Consider the following 19,327-nt stretch of genomic DNA (forward strand, 5'->3'; position numbering starts at 1 on the left):
GTTAAATTCAGTTAAATTTTGGGATTAAAAAAGGGCAATTTGCCAAGAAAAATGCCAGAGGTGTTCTGTCTGCATGTTTGCTTCATGTCATAGAATCATAGAATCAACCAGGTTGGAAGAGATCTCCAAGATCATCCAGTCCAACCTATCACCCAGCCCTAACCAATCAACTAGACCATGGCACTAAGTGCCTCATCCAGTCTGTTCTTGAAGACTCCCAGGGACGGTGCCTCCACCACCTCCCTGGGCAGCCCAGTCTATAGCTGGGGCATCAGTGTCCACCCTCAGAGGTAAGGAGCTCACCTATACCAAAGTCTTACAACAAGTTCCCCCCCATTCCAAGAGCAGCAGGGGTTCTTCCAGGCTTTGCTGTTGCTTGCCTTCTTGCTGGTGATACCAGGAGTCATCTAGAAGCCATAAAAGGTGAGCTGAAGTTGAGCTGGGGGCAGTCTTGAGCGATGGACATCCAAAATTAGATTGATGCCAGGAAGCTGAGCAAATATCTTTAAAGTCTGTGTAATATAAACCTGTTTTTTAGAAGCAAACCTTTTGGAAAGAGTTGCCAGTTAAGGAATTGTGTGTTCTTAGGCAGGTGGCACTGGTCTGTGGCTAAAGTGTCATCCCCTGTACTCAGCACTGGTCAGGCCACACCTTGAGTGCTGCGTCCAGTTCTGGACCCCCCAATTCAGGAGAGATGTTGAGGTGCTGGAAGATGTCCCAAGGAGGGCAACAAAGCTGGGGAGGGGCCTGGAGCACAGCCCTGTGAGGAGAGGCTGAGGGAGCTGGGGGGGTGCAGCCAGGAGAGGAGGAGGAGGCTCAGGGCAGAGCTCATTGCTGCCTGCAGCTGCCTGCAGGGAGGCTGTAGCCAGGTAGGGTTGTTCTCTTCTGCCAGGGAAGCAGCAACAGAAGAAGGGGACACAGTCCCAAGCTGTGCCAGGGGAGGTGTAGGCTGGATGTTAAGAAAGTTCTTGTCAGAGAGAGTGATTGGCATTGGAAGGGGCTGCCCAGGGAGGTGGTGGAGTGGCTGTGCCTGGAGGTGTTGAAGCAAAGCCTGGCTGGGGCACTTAGTGCCATGGTCTGGGTGATTGGCCAGGGCTGGGTTCTAGGTTGGGCTGGATGAGCTTGGAGGTTTCTTCCAACCTGGCTGATTCTATGGTTGCAGGTGATTTACTAGAGACAATCCATAGAGCTTCAGCTGTGCATAGTTTAGCCTTGCAGGGGCACCGGTTCAGGCGAGCTGAAGTTGAAAGGCGTGGGCTTGCAATCAGGTGCAGACACTCAGGTGTTGTGAGCTGAGTTGTTAAGTAAGCTCAGTGTTAGACTCTCAGCCGAAAGGATGGCATGCAAAGGCAGAGGTGCCATGCTCTCAGCACCCTCCTCGGCCGGTCACAGAGCAGCCAGTCATTGCGGGTGAGTAATACATCTTTGCATGATGCACATCTCTGAGATTTTACTATGAGTGCTTTCCTTTTAGTCTGCTGGGATCTGTGTAGCTGTGTAAGGGTATATGTGTTGACCTTTGTGCAACCTAAAGCTGAGGGTGGTATCCAAGCTGCTCAGGACTGCTGAGGTCTGCTTCAACAAGTTCTGTTCTTTCTGTCCTTGATTTCTCTCTTGGATGTAAACCTGTACTGAATAGAAGTAGGAATGTTGTTGCTAGCACTTTAATATGCTAGATCAGTTTAGCTGCTGGTTCCAGATTATATTGGCCACAACAACCCCAAGCAGTGCTACAGGCTGGGGACAGAGTGGCTGGAGAGCAGCAAGGCAGAGAGGGACCTGTGGGTGCTGGGAGATGGTGGCTGAACAGGAGCTAGCAGTGTGCCCAGGTGGGCAGCAGAGCCTATGGCATCCTGGGCTGGCTCAGGAGCAGTGTGGGCAGCAGGACAAGGGAGGTTCTTCTGCCCCTGTACTCAGCACTGTTCAGGCCACCCCTTGAGTGCTGTGTCCAGTTCTGGGCTCCTCAATTCAAGAGAGATGTTGAGGTGCTGGAAGGTGTCCAGAGAAGGGCAGTGAAGCTGGGGAGTGGCCTGGAGCAGAGCCCTGTGAGGAAAGGCTGAGGGAGCTGGGGGTGTGCAGCCTGCAGAAGAGGAGGCTCAGGGCAGAGCTCATTGCTGTCTGCAGCTCCCTGCAGGGAGGCTGTAGCCAGGTGGGGTTGGGCTCTGCTGCCAGGCAAGCAGCAACAGAACAAGGGGACACAGCCTCAAGCTGTGCCAGGGGAGGTCTGGGCTGGATGTTAGGAGGAAGTTTTTAGCAGAGAGAGTGATTGGCATTGGAGTGGGCTGCCCAGGGAGGTGTTGGAGTCTCTGTCCCTGGAGGTGTTGAAGCCAAGCCTGGCTGGGGCACTTAGTGCCATGGTCTGGTTGATTGGTTGGATTGGTTGAGCTTGGAGCTCTCTTCCAAGCTGCTTGATTCTATGATTTTGTGATTCCACACTTGCTTGGTATACCCCAAGATGAAATGTGTGTGCCTTATCTCAGTACCTGCTAGTCTAGCTCAGTATCTAGCTTCTGTTAAAAAGCCACCATGTAGTTGGGCATCTTGGAAGCACTGCCCCAGGGGGTTTATGTGTTGTAGTTTCCTGTCTGCTATTTCCTACCCCAAGTCTCCCACAAAGATTTTTGCTTTCTGTTTATTAATATATCAGACTGCACACGCTGCAGCTCCCCATCCCACTGGTGAATGCTGATGAGAAGCATTCCATGTTCCCAAAGGCTTCATATAAATAAAACAAGGACAAATGCAAGATGAGGTGCAGGACAGCTGCTAAGCACAGATGAAAACATAGATGTAAGATGGTTGCATCAGTGGGTGGTGATCTAAAGGGTGCTCTTAAATTCCCTTGCTGTGCAGTGGAACAGGTGGGAGAGGCAGCTGTTTCTAAAGAGGTTTTTTATAACTTCCTTCATTGTCTTGCACAATGCACCACTGAGGCCATTTTGCTTTTATTTATGTAAGTCTGGGTACCTAAATCTATCTGTATGATATTTTCCCATCTTGCTCTACCAGTTTCTAGTGCTTCTGAAGACTTTACACTTCTTCAGATGTCTCTAGTGTAGATGCAAAATTTGTTTTCTGAAGCACAGGCTACAGAACCATGATTTCAGTAGGCAGTTTGGTGAATCATAGAATCAGTCAGGGTTGGAAGGGACCACAAGCATCATCTAGTTCCAACCCCCCCTGCCATGCCCAGGGACACCCCACCCTAGAGCAGGCTGGCCACAGCCTCATCCAGCCTGGCCTTAAACACCTCCAGGGATGGGGCCTCAACTGCCTCCCTGGGCAACCCATTCCAGCCTCTCACCACTCTCATGATGAAGAACTTCCTCCTCACATCCAGTCTGAATCTCCCCACCCCCAGCTTTGCTCCATTCCCCCCAGTCCTGTCACTCCCTGAGAGCCTAAAAAGTCCCTCCCCAGCTTTTTGTAGGCCCCCTTCAGATACTGGAAGGCCACAATAATATCTCCTGAGAGCCTCCTCTTCTCCAGACTGAACAGCCCCAACTCTTTCAGTCTGTTGTTACAGGAGATCTGCTCCAGCCCTCTGAGCATCCTCGTGGCCCTTCTCTGGGCACGCTGGAGAGATGTGGCAAATACACTGATGAACTTCTAGCTCAGTCTGCAAGCTGGTTGTGAAAATTTATTTCAGCAATTTCTTAGGAAGCACACCAGTTTCTCTGAATTCCACAAACAACTCCAATCCCTCTTATTTCCTTCTTGTTTTCTTTGGGAAATAGTTGTGGGTTTTTTTTTCCTTCTGGAGTTTTAAAAGTTCAATACTAAAAAAAAAAATAAATAAAAATTTGCCTTTCTTTTGCTTTTTCTGTGCCAAACACAGCCAAACAGACCTTCTGCACAAAGATGAGTGGATTTGCACTCAGGGTACCAGTTTTATGTTGTGTCCAAGATGTGGGAATTTATTTGGTTTTCTAGAAGTGAGGCTTTGTTTAGCAGTTGTTTGAAGCCAGGATCTGCAGGTGATGTTCTGCATGAGAAACTGGTTTGATGTCTAACAAGACAAGACCTGTGGGATCCACGGCAGTGGTTCATCCTTGGCTGGGAGAATAAATGGCTATGGCTGTCTGCCTCTGCCTGGAACACTGCTGCTCTGGCCCTCCCATCTCAGAGTGCAGTGGTGAAGGTCGAACAATAGGAATGGGAGAGTTGGATTTCACTTAGTTTATTCCACGAGGGGGGTTTCAGGAAGGCTAGAGAGGGAGTCAGGGCTTCGTAACGTTAGTGGGGAGAAGTGCTCTTCATTCTCATCTTCCCAGCCAGAGGTGATGCATCAAGGGCTGCTTTGTGGAGCCACTGCAAAAGGGAGTCTCCCAAGGAGGGTTGTCTGCAATAATTGGTGTTCTTTAGACGGTTCCATTTCCCTGGAAAGGAAAGAACACAGTGGTGGTTTAGTGGCTACTATTCCTGTGGCTTTGAAAGGCTTTTGTTATTTCCCAGTGGCTAGGGGAAGTTGTCAGATAAACACCATAAAGATGGGCTGAGATCATACTTTCAGCACCTGGCAACGCTGCCATTTCAGCTGCACTTGAGCAAGCATGCTCAGGGTGCTGAATGAAGGCTGAGTTTCTCAGGCTGGCAGCCACTCAGCTGAGGACATAACTGCCCCCAGTACAGGCAATGATGGTGCTCACCCCGCAGCATTTGCAGTCCCCGCAGAGCGTTCCAAACAGGCCGTTCACCACCTGGATGCCACAGAGCACTACCTGCACCCCACTCATGACAAGCAGCAAGGAGAAGAGGGTCAGGTTCCATGGGACGATGTTTTCAGGTGACTGACAGGCGTCCCACATTGTGTGGTTAGTTAGGTAGTCCCTGGGGGGGACACACAATGCAGAAAACAGTTATGAAACAGCTGTTAGCTGGCAGAGCTGTCACAGCTGACAAGTTGTCACTTCTGATATAGCTGGGGTTCTGCTGCAAGAAAGGATTGCAGTATCACATTAGTGCTGCATCTCTGGCACAGGATTTTGTTTCAGTTCCTAGATCATTTGGTCCAAGCTGCATGAACTCACTGTTCCTAGCAAAACATCAGAAGCTACAAGAGTCACCTCTAGCCTGCTGAGCGGAAAAGAGCAGCCCTTGTTGTTCTGAGTGCCTCATGTAAAGAGCAGCAGTATTGGGTAAAGGATTTTCCATGGGTTTTGCCTTGGTATCTTGATCTGTGAACTGCTTATGATTGCTGTGATTACACTTATCATACTTCCTCTGCGTGTCCTTAAAGCTGTCTCCTCTGTCCTTGTCAAGCAATTCCTTGCAACCAAAATTCAGTTTGCAACAGAGCATATTTTTCTAGAGACTCCCAGAATCAGACCAAAGCAGCTGGCTTCCAGCCTTCAGGAGCCTGTGAATAAGTAATGTGTAGCATACAGCAGCTTCTTTCTTTTTCTTTCTTGTTTTTTTTCCCCTATCTTTTCAACTCGAACTGTAGTTTTGTGATGTTAATAGACAAAGAACACTGCTAGGTCACTCTTGACTGGGGAACATTGCGTTAGAGGTTCTCAGGTGCTGAGGGCTTTCCTGCAGCCCTTGTCATCTGTTCTGAACTCCACTGCTCTCCTCCGTAGCACATCATACCCTGATCCTAGATGGACCTTTGCTGACTTCAGCCCTGAGCATCTGGATTGCTACAGTTTCCTGTGCTTCACAGCACCTCTGAAAGTGATAAAGGTACATGACAGTGAACGTGTCTGAGTCAGAATGTCACAAACAGATGACATTCACATTCAGTAAGCCAGATAGGATGCCAAGTGGGCAGTAATTATTTGAATCCCATCAAGTTTCAATGTAAGAAGTCACCTCTATTCGTTCTATGATCTAGGTGGAGTTAACTTCCAGATACTGCTTAACATCCAAAGAACAACTCAGAGGCTTGTGCTTTTTGGTCCCCTGGCTCCTTAGATGGTATGTTCTCTGCATCCCTGCTCTTGAACCTCACTCAGTAGTTTTGATGGTATGTTCTCTACATCCCTGCTCTTGAACCTCACTCAGCGTTGCTGTGCATTACAATCATTTATCAGAGCTGGAGAGGACCTCAAAGATCATCTAGTTCCGTCCTTCGCCATGGGCAAGGACACCTCACACTAGATCAGGTTGCTCAAAGCCCCATCCAGCCTGGCCTTAAAAGCCTCCAAGGACAGAGCTTCTGCCACCTCCCTGGGCAACTGGTTCCAGTGTCTCACCACCCTCATGCTGAAGAGCTTCTTTCTAACATCCAATCTGAATCTACCTGCTTCTAGTTTTGCTCCATTCCCCCCAGTCCTATCACTACCCCACATCCTAAAATGTCCCTCAGCATCTTTCTTGTGGGCCCCTTTTAGACACTGGCTCTTGTATTGGTTTCTGTGCTTTAGACAAACAGTAGAATTCCCATTTTTATGGCACAGGCATGGATGTTAACTCATATCACAGGCTTAAAAGTTACAACTTTGTTCTAGTTGTCTTGTCTTACCCATTTCCGAAAGGATACTTCCACTCTGATCCAGTGTAGCATTTAGGGCCATTGTTTATGGCTACTGCTGACAAAATAAAGCAGTATCCAGCTCCCAGAACTCCAATTGCAGCAAATATTATAGAAGAAAACATCTGATAGAGAGAGAGAAATAATATTAGTGTTGCCATTCAGCCAGTGGAATGTACCTTAGTATTGTGAATGTGCAGCCCCTAAATTTAGCTCTTAAAGGCCGAAATAGTCCTCTCCTGAACAGCTGGAGTGCATCAGTTTGCAGTCTCATGATTACCCTGTAACACATCCCCACACTGGTGTTTAAAAGCTGCGACAGGATAAGCTCTGTTTGCCTGCAGAGGTGGAGGGTGACACAGTAGGTGGCACTCCTACCCTTCAGACAGAGCTTGTCCAGGAGACCTTGCTAGGCTGCAGAGGCCCTTTTGCACCCACGTGGATCACAGGATGTCAGGGACCCAAAGAGATCATCCAGTCCAAGCCCCCTGCCACATCAGGACCATACAGTCTAGCTCAGGGCACACAGGAACACATCCAGACAGGCCTGGAAAGGCTCCAGAGAAGGAGGCTCCACAACCTCTCTGTGCCAGGGCTCTGGGACCCTTCCAGTCAAGAAGTTCTCTTTGTGTTGAGTTGGAACCTCCTGTGCTGCAGCTTCCATCCATTGCTGCTTGTCCTATCCCAGGGAGCAGTGAGCAGAGCCTGTCCCCCCTTTTCTCACCCCCACCCTCAGATATTCATAAACACTAATTAAATACTCCCTCAGTTTTCTCCAGACTAAAAAGCCTTTCCTGGGGGATCACAGGCAAGACTGATGTCTTGGAGCACTTGAGGCATTACAGTAAAATCTACATGTACCCTTTAGAAGTCAGCTTTGGTGTCTTGGTCGTGTTTGAACCAAGTATTGATATTTTTCCTTCAGCTTTCATCAGTGCAGTTTGTCTTGTGGCAGGGACTGGTCATTAGCTCTGACAGTGCAGCTGGAATGGGTGGGGAAGGACAGCTTCATTTTTCTGCCTTTCCATTGCAGCATTTTCCTGTATACTGATCTGTAAGTCAAGCAGGCAAAGACTAACACCCTGCTTGAATAGTGGAACACAGAAATAGTGTGCTGAATTCTGGAACACAGAGGTAGTGTCTTTTACTGGATCAGAGTGGTGAAGGTAGAGGGCAAAACGCAACATACGTTCAGGTCTGTGAGCTTTTACTCAGACCTCATCACAAGCATCTTGCCCTGACTGCTGTCATGCATTTTTATGTTGATGTATCTGCTGAGGCCGACTTAAACTTCATGTCTGTGTAGCAGACATCTTAATAATGTTGCATCTGCCAGCATACAGGAACACGTTCGGTTCCCAGTCACGCTGAGGGAACCAGGACACTGTCAGCACAGCGCACTGAGTGCTTGCATGGACGTTCCCTGCCGCAGCCAGCTGCACTCTGACCCAAGCCATCCACAGGCTCCATGCTGCAGGAGACCTGTTGCTTTGCAGCAGCACCTCCCATAGAGCGAGCACAGAGCTGCCCACCCGCTGGGCACAGCCACACAGCACTGCAGCTGCACGGCAAGCGATGAGCAGCCCTGGTAGCACAGCGCAGGGAGTGTGGTGGTCGCTGAATTAATTTGTGGCTCTCAAAGCTGCACTAAGACACAGCCTCTGCTAACAACACAGCAGTGTGTTGAAGAGAAAGGTGTGGCCCATTTCTGACATGATTCTTTTCCTATCTGTTTTTCCCTTTTGTTTTTACCATTGAAACCCTGATCCTTTATGGAAAAGTAATGATGTACTCGAGCCAAACAGTTTATTTCAAAGCACAGGCCTTCCTAGTAGAAATCTTTTGTTTTCCCTTTAATTTTTATTCAACTGAAATTCCTGACATGTTTGCTGCTGTCTGAAGGTATCACTCTTTGCTTCTAGTGTGAAAGGAAGCAATAAAGTCGAAGTGGAGCCTGGTCTACCCAGCTTTAAATTGGAGGTTGAATTAGGTGATCTCTCAAATTCTCTTCTAACCTGCAGGTTCCTTTGAACCTGATGAGAACTTTGATTAATGTAGCAAATACTAATCATGGAATTGTCAGAGTTGAAAGGGACCTCTAGGTTAATGTAGCTCCACGCCCCTGCCATGGGCAGGGACACCTCACATTAGATCAGGTTGCCCACAACCACATCCAGCCTGGCCTTAAAACCTTCCAAGGATGAGGCTTCCACCACCTCTCTGGGCAACCTGTGCCAGTGTCTCACCACCCTCGGGGTGAAGAATTTCTTCCTAATGTCTAATCTGAATCTCCCCTCCTCTAGCTTGGATCCATCCCTCCAGCCCTGTCACTACCTGACATCCTGGGCAGTCCCTCCCCAGCTTTCTCGCAGTCCCCTTCAGATACTGGAAGGCCACAATAAGGTCTGCTCAGAGCCTTGTTTTCTCCAGACTGAACAGCCCCAACTCTCTCAGCCTGTCCTCACAGGAGAGGTGCTCCAGCCCTCTGGTCATCTTTGTGTCTTTTCCCTGGACAAGTTCCAACACGTCCAACTCTTTCTCGTAATATGGATTTGAAGGATGCTTTGTATCCAATATTTTAAGTTATATTAATGTAGTCTTTGAAATGTCAATTTTGGCTCCTCACAGCACATTGCAGTGAGTTGGGAATGCAGTGCCAAGCTGTCAGAATAATCTTAAAAACTGCTCACCTAAAAGTGGTGAACTGGTGAACAAACTGCAGAGCAGTTTGAATGGAGATAGCAGCCTTTAGTATTTTGTGATAGCAAGATAGAGCAGGACAGTGCAGTTGGGTACCTGCAGCACAACGTTAAAGGCAGCGTAAATTTTTTACAGCCTGCTGTTGCTGCTTTCCAGCACTCAGACACATGACAGGGCCCTAGCCAGCACCTCTCCAGTCTCTCAGTGAGGGTGAGCAGAAGATGCAGGTAGCAACTGTCAGCAGCAATGTAGCTTTCACTTGTTTGCTATGTGTCCTCTCACTTACCGCAAACCTCTTGCCACAGCTCCTGCTGCCACAGCATCCACAGCAATCATTATTCTGAAGGTCCAAGAATGTCAATGCGGGAATCATCATCTACCAATAACAGAAATACACTTTGAGCTGGGATGAGTTCAACTTACATTTGCCTTTAATGAAACAGTTCTTTGTCTTATTTTTTCTCTTATCACCCCATGAAGTTACTCATTGCCAAACTCTTGGATCATTTGTAACTTACTTGTTTAGCAAAGAACAGTTTGCAGTGTTGGAAGCTGCATTTGAGGTACTGAAGAAATTCAGCATTGCAAAGTCATGGTGTGGGTAGGCGTGAAAAGGTGGGAATGTCTGAATTGATATACTCACCAAAACACCAGATCCTGCAATCCCTCCGAAGTACCAAACCTCATTTGTAATGTGAGTACTGTCTTCAACAATTTTTCCTCCAGGGAAAAACAGCAAAATGTTGGCAAGGGTGCAGAGCACAGCCAGGGGGATCAGGGCAGCTCCCAGGCACTTGGCACAGCCTCCTGTGCACATGGTTGTCTGGAGAAATGGCAAACAGGCAGAGGAAAAGGCTCTCAGAGCTTCTCAGAATGGCTTTATGAAAGGACTCTTCTCAGTCCACTGTACAAAATCCAGTCTCTGCTGTGTCTGTGGAGGAGCCAAGTGTGTGGAGGTCTCCCTTCAGAGACGCTGCTGCTGCCGCTGGGCAGCGCAGGGTCTGGCTATTTATACGACCTTGCCACTGTGATGTCAACTTCTGAACGTTGCTAAATGAAATTACCTTCAGTGCCGCCTCTCATTTTACTATGACAACCAATAACCCCTGTTAATGTTTTACTGATGTGGAGGAGACTTTTCACTGCCTGGGCCCAGGCCATGGGTAGATACCCTTCTTCGCTCAGGATCGTCGGTTTTACCACGTATGGGCCTTCTTCACTAAGCTACTAAATGCTTCTTTGTGGAGGCTGAGGTGAAAGCAGCGTTAATAACAGCTGTGTGCAGTGGGAAAGTTCCAGTGGCTCTTTTTCCTTTGGGAAAATAGAGCCAGGTGTTTGCTGAAGCACTCTGACAAGTGATAGGTTTGCAATAGCAGTGAATTATTACAGAGGCAGCCTCTTGCAGCTGGTATCTCGGAATAAAGGCTATCAAAATCAGTGGTCACCAGACTTGCCCCTTATGTTGTGGCATCCCCTGTTCTCTAAGGGTGTGTTCCCTCAAAGCCCAGCATTTCATCTCTTCTCAGGCAAGATTTTCATTTAAAATTACTTTCTTTGTGGCTGACAGACTCCTGAGCTCAGTTCAAGCAAAGCCTTACTGCCTTAGCACACAGTGTTGTGTTCAAGCAAGCAGCTCTTTTAAAGCAGGCTCTGCAGCTCTTCACCAGGTTCTGGATGCATTCTCATCCATACTTACACTGCGTATATTGTCCTACAGAACTTGTGTTAGGATGATTTTTGCACCAATCTTCATTCCTAGCTCATAGTGATGGCTGCAAATAGTGATGCCTATGCCTGTGGGGAAATGAGAATTGCACAGGTTTTGAGATCATAGAATCACAGAATTGTCAGCCTTGGAAGGGACCTCAAGGATCATTCAGTTCCAATCCCTGAGCTGTGGGCAGGGACACTTTCCACTAGGTCAGGTTGCTCAGAGCCGCATCCAGCCTGGCCTTAAAAACTTCCAGGGATGGGGCTCCCTGGGCCCCTCTTCCACCTCCTCCCTGGGCAACCTGTTCCACTGTTTCGCCATTGTAATGGTGAAAAACTTCTCCCTAATGTCTGATCTAAACCTCCCTTCCTCAAGCTCGGATTCATTCCCTCAGTCCTAGCACTGCCCAACATCCTCAACAGTCCTTTGCAGCAGCTTCCACTTTGCTCAAGGGCTGGAGCACCTCTGCTGTGAGGACAGACTGAGGGAGCTGGGGTTATTCAACTTAGAGAAGATCCTGGGGGGACCTTAGAGCTGCTTTCTAATACCTGAAGGGTTCCTGCAGGAAGGCTGGAAAGGGACTTCTCCTAAGGGTGTCTAGCAACAGAATAAGAGGGAATGGCTTTAAACTCAGGGAAAGTAGGTTTAGACTGAATCTTAGGAAGCAGTTCTTCAGTATGAGGGTGGTGAGACTGGAATAGGTTTCCCTGGGAGGCTGTGGATGCCTCCTTCCTTAGGGTGTTCAAGGCCAAGTTGGATGAGGCCTTGAGCAGCCAAGTCTAGCTGAGAGGCATCCCTGCCTGTGGTGAGGAGGTTGGAGTAGACAATCACTAAGGTCCTTTCTTAAGCCATTCTATGAAATAAACCTTCTTGTAAAGAAGCTGGCTTGATGGCAGCATGGTGGTGAATATCAGCAGCAGCTGTAACTCACCCCATGACAGCAGCAATGCTAAATAAGTTGGTTTTCACAGCCATCATCCTTACAGATACGGCACAGCCGACAGAAACCCAAGTCTCCCTTCATCTGAACTGATTCCCTGATCTGGCTCATGACAAGCCACCCCAACAGTTGCATGGATAGGAGGAAGCCAGGAGAGCAGGCACAGGGACATCCAGCAGACTGAAAGATCCTCATCAAACACAGTGCCTTCAGTGCTCTCTGTATGGGTGGTTTTAAGAGCAGCCTGTAGCTGAAGGTTCACTGAACAGCTTCTGGGAGTTGTGCTGTATTTGTTTTTCTTGTCATCCCTCTCTGCCATTTTGCTAGAGGCTGTGAACAACAGAGGAGGGCAACAAAGCTGGGGAAGGGCTGGAGAATAAATCTTGTGAGGAGTGGCTGAGGGAGCTGGGGATGGGTAGTTTGAGGAAGAGGAGGCTGAGGGGAGACCTCATTGCTGTCTACAACTACCTGGAGGGAAGTTGTGGAGTGGCTGCTGCTGGTCTCTTCTCACCAGCACTTGGAGACAGAACAAGGGAGAATGGCCTCAAACTGAGGCTGATGAGACATTAGGATTGGACATTAGGAAAAAGTTTTTCGTGGAGAGAGTGGTCAGGGACTGGAATGAGCTGCCCAGAGAGGTGGTGGAATCACCCACCCTGGATGTGTTTAAGGGTGGTTTGGATGTGGTGCTTGGGGATATGGTTTATAAGGTGAATCTTGTAGAGTTCTATGTTGGACTTGGTGCTCCTGAGGGGCTTTGCCAACCTGCATGTTTCTGTGATTCTGTGCTTAGCTGCTTGACACACATTTGGAAAGCCAGACCCTTGATGGCCCCCTCTGCAGATAGGGTCAAGCCAATGTAAGCAGTTTTTGTGGCATTCCACAGCCTCCTATTGCTCTGTTGCAAAGAGTCAGAGCTTGAACCCTCCTCCATACATCATCTGATACACTAAATAGACTATCATGACATTCCTAGTCAGGTAGTAATCTGCAATTTGGCTCCCAGTGAGAGCACAATGACTCAGGAACCAGCATGGGGATATATGTATCTGTACCTGCTCAACATACAGTGCTGTAGCTGGAACTTAAATCTTACTTGCATTTCTGCCCCTTTCTCCATCAGACTAGAATGTGGCTTTTTTGCAGTTGTGAGTCCTGGCCTGCAGTAAGGAGTAAAGGTTTAAACTGTATTGCATCTGGCATCCTGCCACCCTCATTGACTTACTGCAGGTGGCTTAAAGGCAGAGATGCTTTTACCAAGTTCTTTCCAGGCTTTCAAAGTGAGCTTCACAGCAGTCCTGCTCTTTCCCTCTTACTCCACTCACCAACACAGTATCACAGAATCTTAGAATGGGCTGGGCTAGAAGTGACCCCCAAAAGTCATCTAGTCCAACCCCCTCTGCAGTCAGCAGTGGCATCCTCAACTAGATCAGGTTGCCCAGAGCCTTGTCTAGCCTCACCCTGAATATCTCCAGGGATGGGCCCTGACCACCTCCCTTGGCAGCCTGTTGCAGCATTCCACTGTCCTTCTGGTGCACTTGTTCCTAACGTCCAATCTAGTTTGAAGCCATTGCCCCTTGTTCTATTACCACAGGCTAGGCAGACTCTGTTCAACTGTGTTCTTATTTGTGTGTGGCCTTTTTAAACCACTGCCACCCTTTATCTGTAGAGTTTTGAAGTTGGATTTACTTGTCAGCAGGGATGGCTTAAGGGGGAGTGGCACAGCCTGAGCTGGAAAACAAAACTTAGGCTGAGTCTTTGTTCCAGGGCACAAATGAGTGACTTAATCACTGAGTTCTTCTCAAAGGGGCTCTTCCCTTCCGTTCTAGCTCACATTTTCCAAAGCTGGCCATCTCTCTGGGAGGAGAACCAGTGAGCCCATTGTCCAGCACTGGCCACAACTGTTTGTCCTGGAAGAGAGACTCAGTCATGGTGACTCTGAGGGCTGGTAACCAGGGTGGAGCCGGGTTTGAATGTTGTGTCATCCTGTCCTACTAACGTGGAGTCACAATGGAAGGCACTCCTTTCTGACATGCTGGGACAGGCTGTTCCCTTCTCTCTCCACCTCCCATGTCAGACAAAGTCCACTCTCTGCAGAGAAAGGTGAAATGGTGTCTTCTCCTAGGAGAGAACGCTGGGGGTGGAGAGACAGGCAGTTTTCCTAGGTTCCGAGGGGTGCAAGCGGTGATGATACCCGATCAGTTCTTTGCCTTGTTTCTCAAAACAAGGACAGGCAATGATCTGCAAACTGTGTGGAGACTGAGAAATGAGAGGAACAGCTAATGTGATAAATCTAAAGGATAAAGATAAATACAGCTACTTGCCCTGTGGCTATATATAAACCTGCAGAGTGCATGGTAGCTGTAAATGAGAAAGCTCCGTAGCAAGAAGAAGCAGATGTAGCATGGGTGGCAACCTGGGAAGTAGATTAAGTTACCCTGGATGCATCACACTGAGTTTGCCATCCTTTCCTCAGTACCTGGGCTTAACCCTCTGACAGACCACCACTATCCTCATCACAAGTTCCTTTCTTTTGTTGCTGTGGATTTCTTGTTACTCTGCATAATCCTGGTTTGATTTTTGTGCAGCTAGATGGACGTGGCTTAAGATGCATTTCCATGCATCTATTAATGTCTAATTATAGATGGGATGTCTTGATCAGTTCTTGTGTCAGTGACTGAACTTACTACACAGTTAGGACTCAAAGTCCTGAGTTCTTGCTTTTGTGTATCCACTGCCATGTTCTAAATGAAGATTTGGTATCTGGAGCTTCTGCCTCCAATTAAGCCAGAGTAGATTTTGCTACAAGTGTGTGGGTAGAATTGGATTTACAGTAGCACAGCTGAGGCCATACCTGGTTAAGCCTCTGCTGCTGCAGGTAAATTTGTCTGTATGTGTGCTTATGTATATCTTGCATGTATGGTAGCACACTGATCTCAAGCAAGGAATACAGACAGAAGCTCCTGCATAAACCCACTCTGAACATACCACATAGTGCTGCATTTCCTTTTGTCTTGTGCTTTTCCACTGAGGACCAGTAGGAACCAAGTGGGAACCAAGATCCTTTTCTTTGAAGAACAAAGAAGAATGAGCTGAAAGATGTCTCCCTTCGTGTTAGCCCAATCTTCGTGGCAGTGAAGGGTCACATTAGCACAAGCTCTGCTGTGGAGAGCTGCCCAGCTCTGACACCAGTGTCTTGTGCAGCTTTTGGCTGGCAATAAGAATGTTATGTCCTGCATTTATTTCATGTACTTGGTGTGCAACTGGGAAGCCTAATGCCTCATGTTTGTCTTATTCCTAACTACAAACATGCTTCCAGCTGGCTGGTCCATCTCCACTGCCAATTCCACTGGCAACGTTTGTTAAGAATGGGGTCAGAGTCCACCTTTATACCTCATTTCCTCTTCCATTGTTTGTTTAAGGATCCTCTGCTTGGATTCTGTTCAGAAGAGAGTTTTTCATGATCAAATAGTATTTCCTTCCTTCTCTGATAGCAAGAATCAAGAAGTTCCAGAGGAAGAAACCACTTGGGGTTTTTAGCTTTGTGATGCCTAGAACTCAAAATGTGACTTTGGTCTTTGCTTTCTCAGAAGAAAAAAACCATTGAAACAGTGGAACAGGTTGCCTGGGAAGGTTGTGGCTGCTCCTTCCATGGAGATGTTCAGGGCCAGGTTGGATGAGGCCTTGAGTGACCTGTTCTAGTGGGAGGTGTCCCCGCCTATGGTGGGGGGGTTGGAACTGGATGAGCTTTGAGGTCCCTTCCAACCTAAACCATTCTATTTAATTTTTTGTTATACATTAAGGTTCTGGTTATGTGCCCTGTATGTAGCCATGGATCACACTGACTTCTGTGGGAAGCCTTGTTGGAGAAGAAATGCAGAACTAAGTTGTCTTACTGAACTCCTCCTTCACCCACAATTAAGACTGTGCATTGTTCTGCCCAGCACGTCTCAAATTGCAGTCTCTGTGCTCCCAGCTGTCGGCGTTAAGCTCTCTAGACTCTTACAGCACTTGTGTTTGTGGGCAGTGTCTGCCTGCCTGCCTGCCAGAGGCCTCACATGCGGTGGACTTGAACGTAGAAAAATGAAGTGAACATAGAAAATTTCACCTCAACATAAGGAGAAACTTCTTGATAGTGAGGGTGACAGAGTACTGGAGCAGGCAGCCCAGGGAGGTTGTGGGGTCTCCTTCTCTGGAGACTTTCAATACCCACCTGGATGCATTCCTGTGTGAACTACCCTGGGTGATCCTGCTTTGGCAGGGGGGTTGGACTCATAGAATCAAGCAGGTTGGAAGAGACCTCCAAGCTCATCCTGTCCAACCTAGCACCCAGCCCTAGCCAGTCAACCAGACCATGGCACTAAGTGCCTCATCCAGGCTTTGCTTGAACACCTCCAGGGACAGCAACTCCACCCCCTCCCTGGGCAGCCCATTCCAATGCCAATCACTCTCTCTGGGAAGAACTTCTTCCTAACGTCTAGGCTGAATCTGCCTTGGCACAGTTTGAGACTGTCCCCTTGTACTGTTGCTGGTTGCCTGGCAGAAGAGCCCAACCTCACCTGGCTACAGCCTCCCTTCAGGTAGTTGTAGAGAGCAATGAGGGTCTGCCCTGAGCCTCCTCTTCTTCAGGCTGCACACCCCCAGAGAGTGATTTGCATTGGAATGGGCTTCCCAGGGAGGTGGTGGAGTCACCATCCCTGAAAATGTTTAAGAGGAGTCTGGATGAGGCACTTAATGCCATGGTTTAGTTAGTTAGAAGGGTTAAGTGGTAGGTTGGACTCGATGATCTTAGAGGTCTTTTCCAACCTGGTTAATTCTGTGATTCTGTGATTCAGTTCTTTCTTTGCTGCAGCAGGTATGAGAAGCTTGCCCTGCTCCTGGCTTGGGAGTATTCACATGAGGGTAGTGCACCTTTCATATTCCTCTCTCTCCCTCCACCAAATCACCTTGCAATCATGAAATTTGCATTAGGTACAGCAACACTGGTCGCTCTGTAAACAGACATCCAGATGGTCTAAGGCATAGGAACTGCTTTGTATTTTGTACTCTTTGTGGTTGGTAATTATTGATTTGTTGTTATCAAATTTTCCAAGCTAGGAGTAGTAGAATTATACTGCTGGTAGATAACAGCATCCACGTTAGACTTCAGATGATCTTCAGCACTGAAAAATCTTCCTTCTGGGTATGTTCTGCCCCTCCTTGTAGTTCTTGTCATTGTCACTATGCTGTTTAGCCAAGGCTCTGTTGCTGAGGTGGTAGAAATCAGAAAGATATTCCAGCTGTTCCTAAAGTTCTTACACCTTCCTTTTTTGTTTTTGGCAGGCATTTTGTCCCAGCTTGAAAGTAAATTAGCTGTTAGTCCCTCACTGAAAGCCCATTTGCTATCAGGTGCAATACCCAGTAAGGAGCAGAGTTGCAATATATTAACTATTCAAAGGTTTGCTTTTTAATATAGCCTGTACTTTGAAGTCCCTTTTATTTCCTGAGCTTTGACATGGGGCATTTTATTTTGTCAACACAGGTCTTGAAAGCACTCGTGGTACATTTTCTGAAAGAACTTCGCAGTGTCACAGAGTTGTCAGGGTTGGAAGGGACCTCAGTCATCTGCTTTCAACCTCCCTGCCATGAGCAGGGACACTGTCTGCTAGATCACGTCCTGCCTGATTTTAAAACCTTCCAGGGATGAGGCTTCCACCACCTCCCTGGGAAACCTATTCCAGGGTCTCGCCACCCTCAGGGTGAAGAACTTCTTCCTAACATCTAATCTAAAACTCCCCTCCTCTAGCTTGGATCCATTGCCCCCAGTCCTATCACTGACTCCCTAAACAGTCCCTCAGCAGCTTCCTTGTAGCCCCCTTCAGGCCACAATAAGGTCTCCTCAGAGCCTTCTCTTCTCCAAACTCAACAACCAGACAGTCTAGATTTCAGCAGTGAAAGCAACTTTTAAACTTGCATTCTAAACCAGATCTTTGTGTTCCAAAACAAGCAAGACAAATCTTAATTGCTCTTTTCAGCAACAAGTTGTGTTCACTTTTATAGATAGAATCATAGAATCAACCAGGTTGGAAGAGACCTCCAAGCTCATCCAGTCCAACCTAGCACCCAACCCTAGCCAGTCACCCAGGCCATGGCACCGAGTGCCTCATCCAGTCTTTTCTTGAAGACCTCAAGGGATGGTGCCTCCACCACCTCCCTGGGCAGCCCATTCCAATGGGAACAGACCTTCACTTGTGCCCTCAAAATTGACATAGATCCACAAACCCTGAATTTATTTTCACCACTTTGATTTAAACACCAGCCTGAAGCATAAAAAACTGGTGCAAGGCTGTGTGCTGAAGCATTTCTCACCAAAGCATGGAATACACAAGAGGGGAAGAGCTGCTGTATTTTCCTTGTTGTGTCATTGAAATGATACCAACTACATTTAATGAGAGGAGAAATGGTTTTACTGGAAATGGGTTAATTAATGGAGGTTTTGCAGCAGCCTCTTGTTAAATTGGTTTTATTTCCATGGCAACTCTTGCTGCTTCCTGGCTAACTTCATTTCAGTAAATGTAAGGACTGGAGTGAGTGAAAGATAGACCTTTCTGTGGAGAGCTAAGTGGGCAACTACAATAAATATCCATATCGTCAACAGATAAATATAGGCACTTAACCTTGTTGTGTAGGGAATGTAATGTTACAGGTTGCTGAGAACCAAATGTCAGCAAAACCAAATAGGTAATTGAGAGTGAGAGCCTATTGAGAGTGCCAGCTCATCCATGCTAAAAGCACACACGCAGGATCCCAGCTGGAGCAAGCATAATGTGTTGCTTTTTTTGTGTTCTCTCTTTCTGCTGTGAAGTTTTATTGTGTTTACCACTGTGACCCCACAACTAGGTAACTGCTCATCTGTTCTACACAAACTCCCTCTTGCTCCTGGTTCTGCTTCAGGTTTGAAATTGCAGGATGTTAGGGGTTGGAGTGGACCCAAAGAGATCATAGAGCCCAAACCCCTGCCAGAGCAGGAGCATATGATCTAACTCAGGGCACACAGGAACACATCCAGACAGGTCTTGGAAGTCTCCAGAGAAGGAGACTCCACAACCTCTTTGGGGAGCCTGTGCCAGTGCTCTGTGATCTCTTACAGTCAAGGAGTTCCTCTTTGTGTTGAGCTGGAACCTCCTATGCTGCAGCTTCCATCCATTGCTCCTTGTCCTCTCCCAGTGAGCAGAGCCTGTGTCCCCTGACCCCCAGCCCTCAGATAGTTATAGACATTTATTAGATCCTCTCTCAGTCTTCTCTTCTCCAGACTAAACAGCCCCAGGTCCCTCAGCCTCTCCTCATCAGGCAGTGTTCCAGTCCTCTCAGCATCCTCAGGTAGTCAGCTATCTTACCAATAGAAGGCCCAGAGAGAAGTCCACCAGAACACTCTTTATTTCAGAGGTATATCCTGATCTGTGAAGGGTGAGTGTCAGGACAGAGACAGGCTCTACCCCACAGTGAGGGGCAGGAGGGAAGC

General features: G+C 47.8%; 2 protein-coding genes across 2 annotated transcripts in view; one reads left to right on the forward strand and one right to left on the reverse strand.

Annotated features, from left to right (window-relative positions):
- The first annotated feature begins 1,315 nt into the window (after window positions 1–1,315).
- LOC135186747 (transmembrane 4 L6 family member 1-like) overlaps window positions 1,316–19,327 on the forward strand; it is a 42,488-nt gene continuing 24,476 nt past the window's right edge. The window contains exon 1 of the mRNA XM_064164733.1: window positions 1,316–1,410. Within this exon, the coding sequence (XP_064020803.1) occupies window positions 1,342–1,410 (69 nt within the window). The 5' untranslated portion in view covers window positions 1,316–1,341. The remainder of the gene's footprint in view (window positions 1,411–19,327) is intronic.
- Window positions 3,621–10,132, reverse strand: TM4SF4 (transmembrane 4 L six family member 4). Its single transcript, XM_064164734.1, has 5 exons — window positions 9,819–10,132; window positions 9,462–9,551; window positions 6,467–6,600; window positions 4,650–4,830; window positions 3,621–4,379 (listed from the first exon to the last, which is right to left on the reverse strand). Exons 1-5 carry the CDS (start codon window positions 9,990–9,992, stop codon window positions 4,362–4,364), a joined length of 597 nt encoding a protein of 198 aa, XP_064020804.1. The 5' UTR covers window positions 9,993–10,132; the 3' UTR covers window positions 3,621–4,361.

This window comes from Pogoniulus pusillus, chromosome 26 (assembly GCF_015220805.1).
Source record: "Pogoniulus pusillus isolate bPogPus1 chromosome 26, bPogPus1.pri, whole genome shotgun sequence".
Classification (NCBI taxonomy): Eukaryota; Metazoa; Chordata; class Aves; order Piciformes; family Lybiidae; genus Pogoniulus; species Pogoniulus pusillus.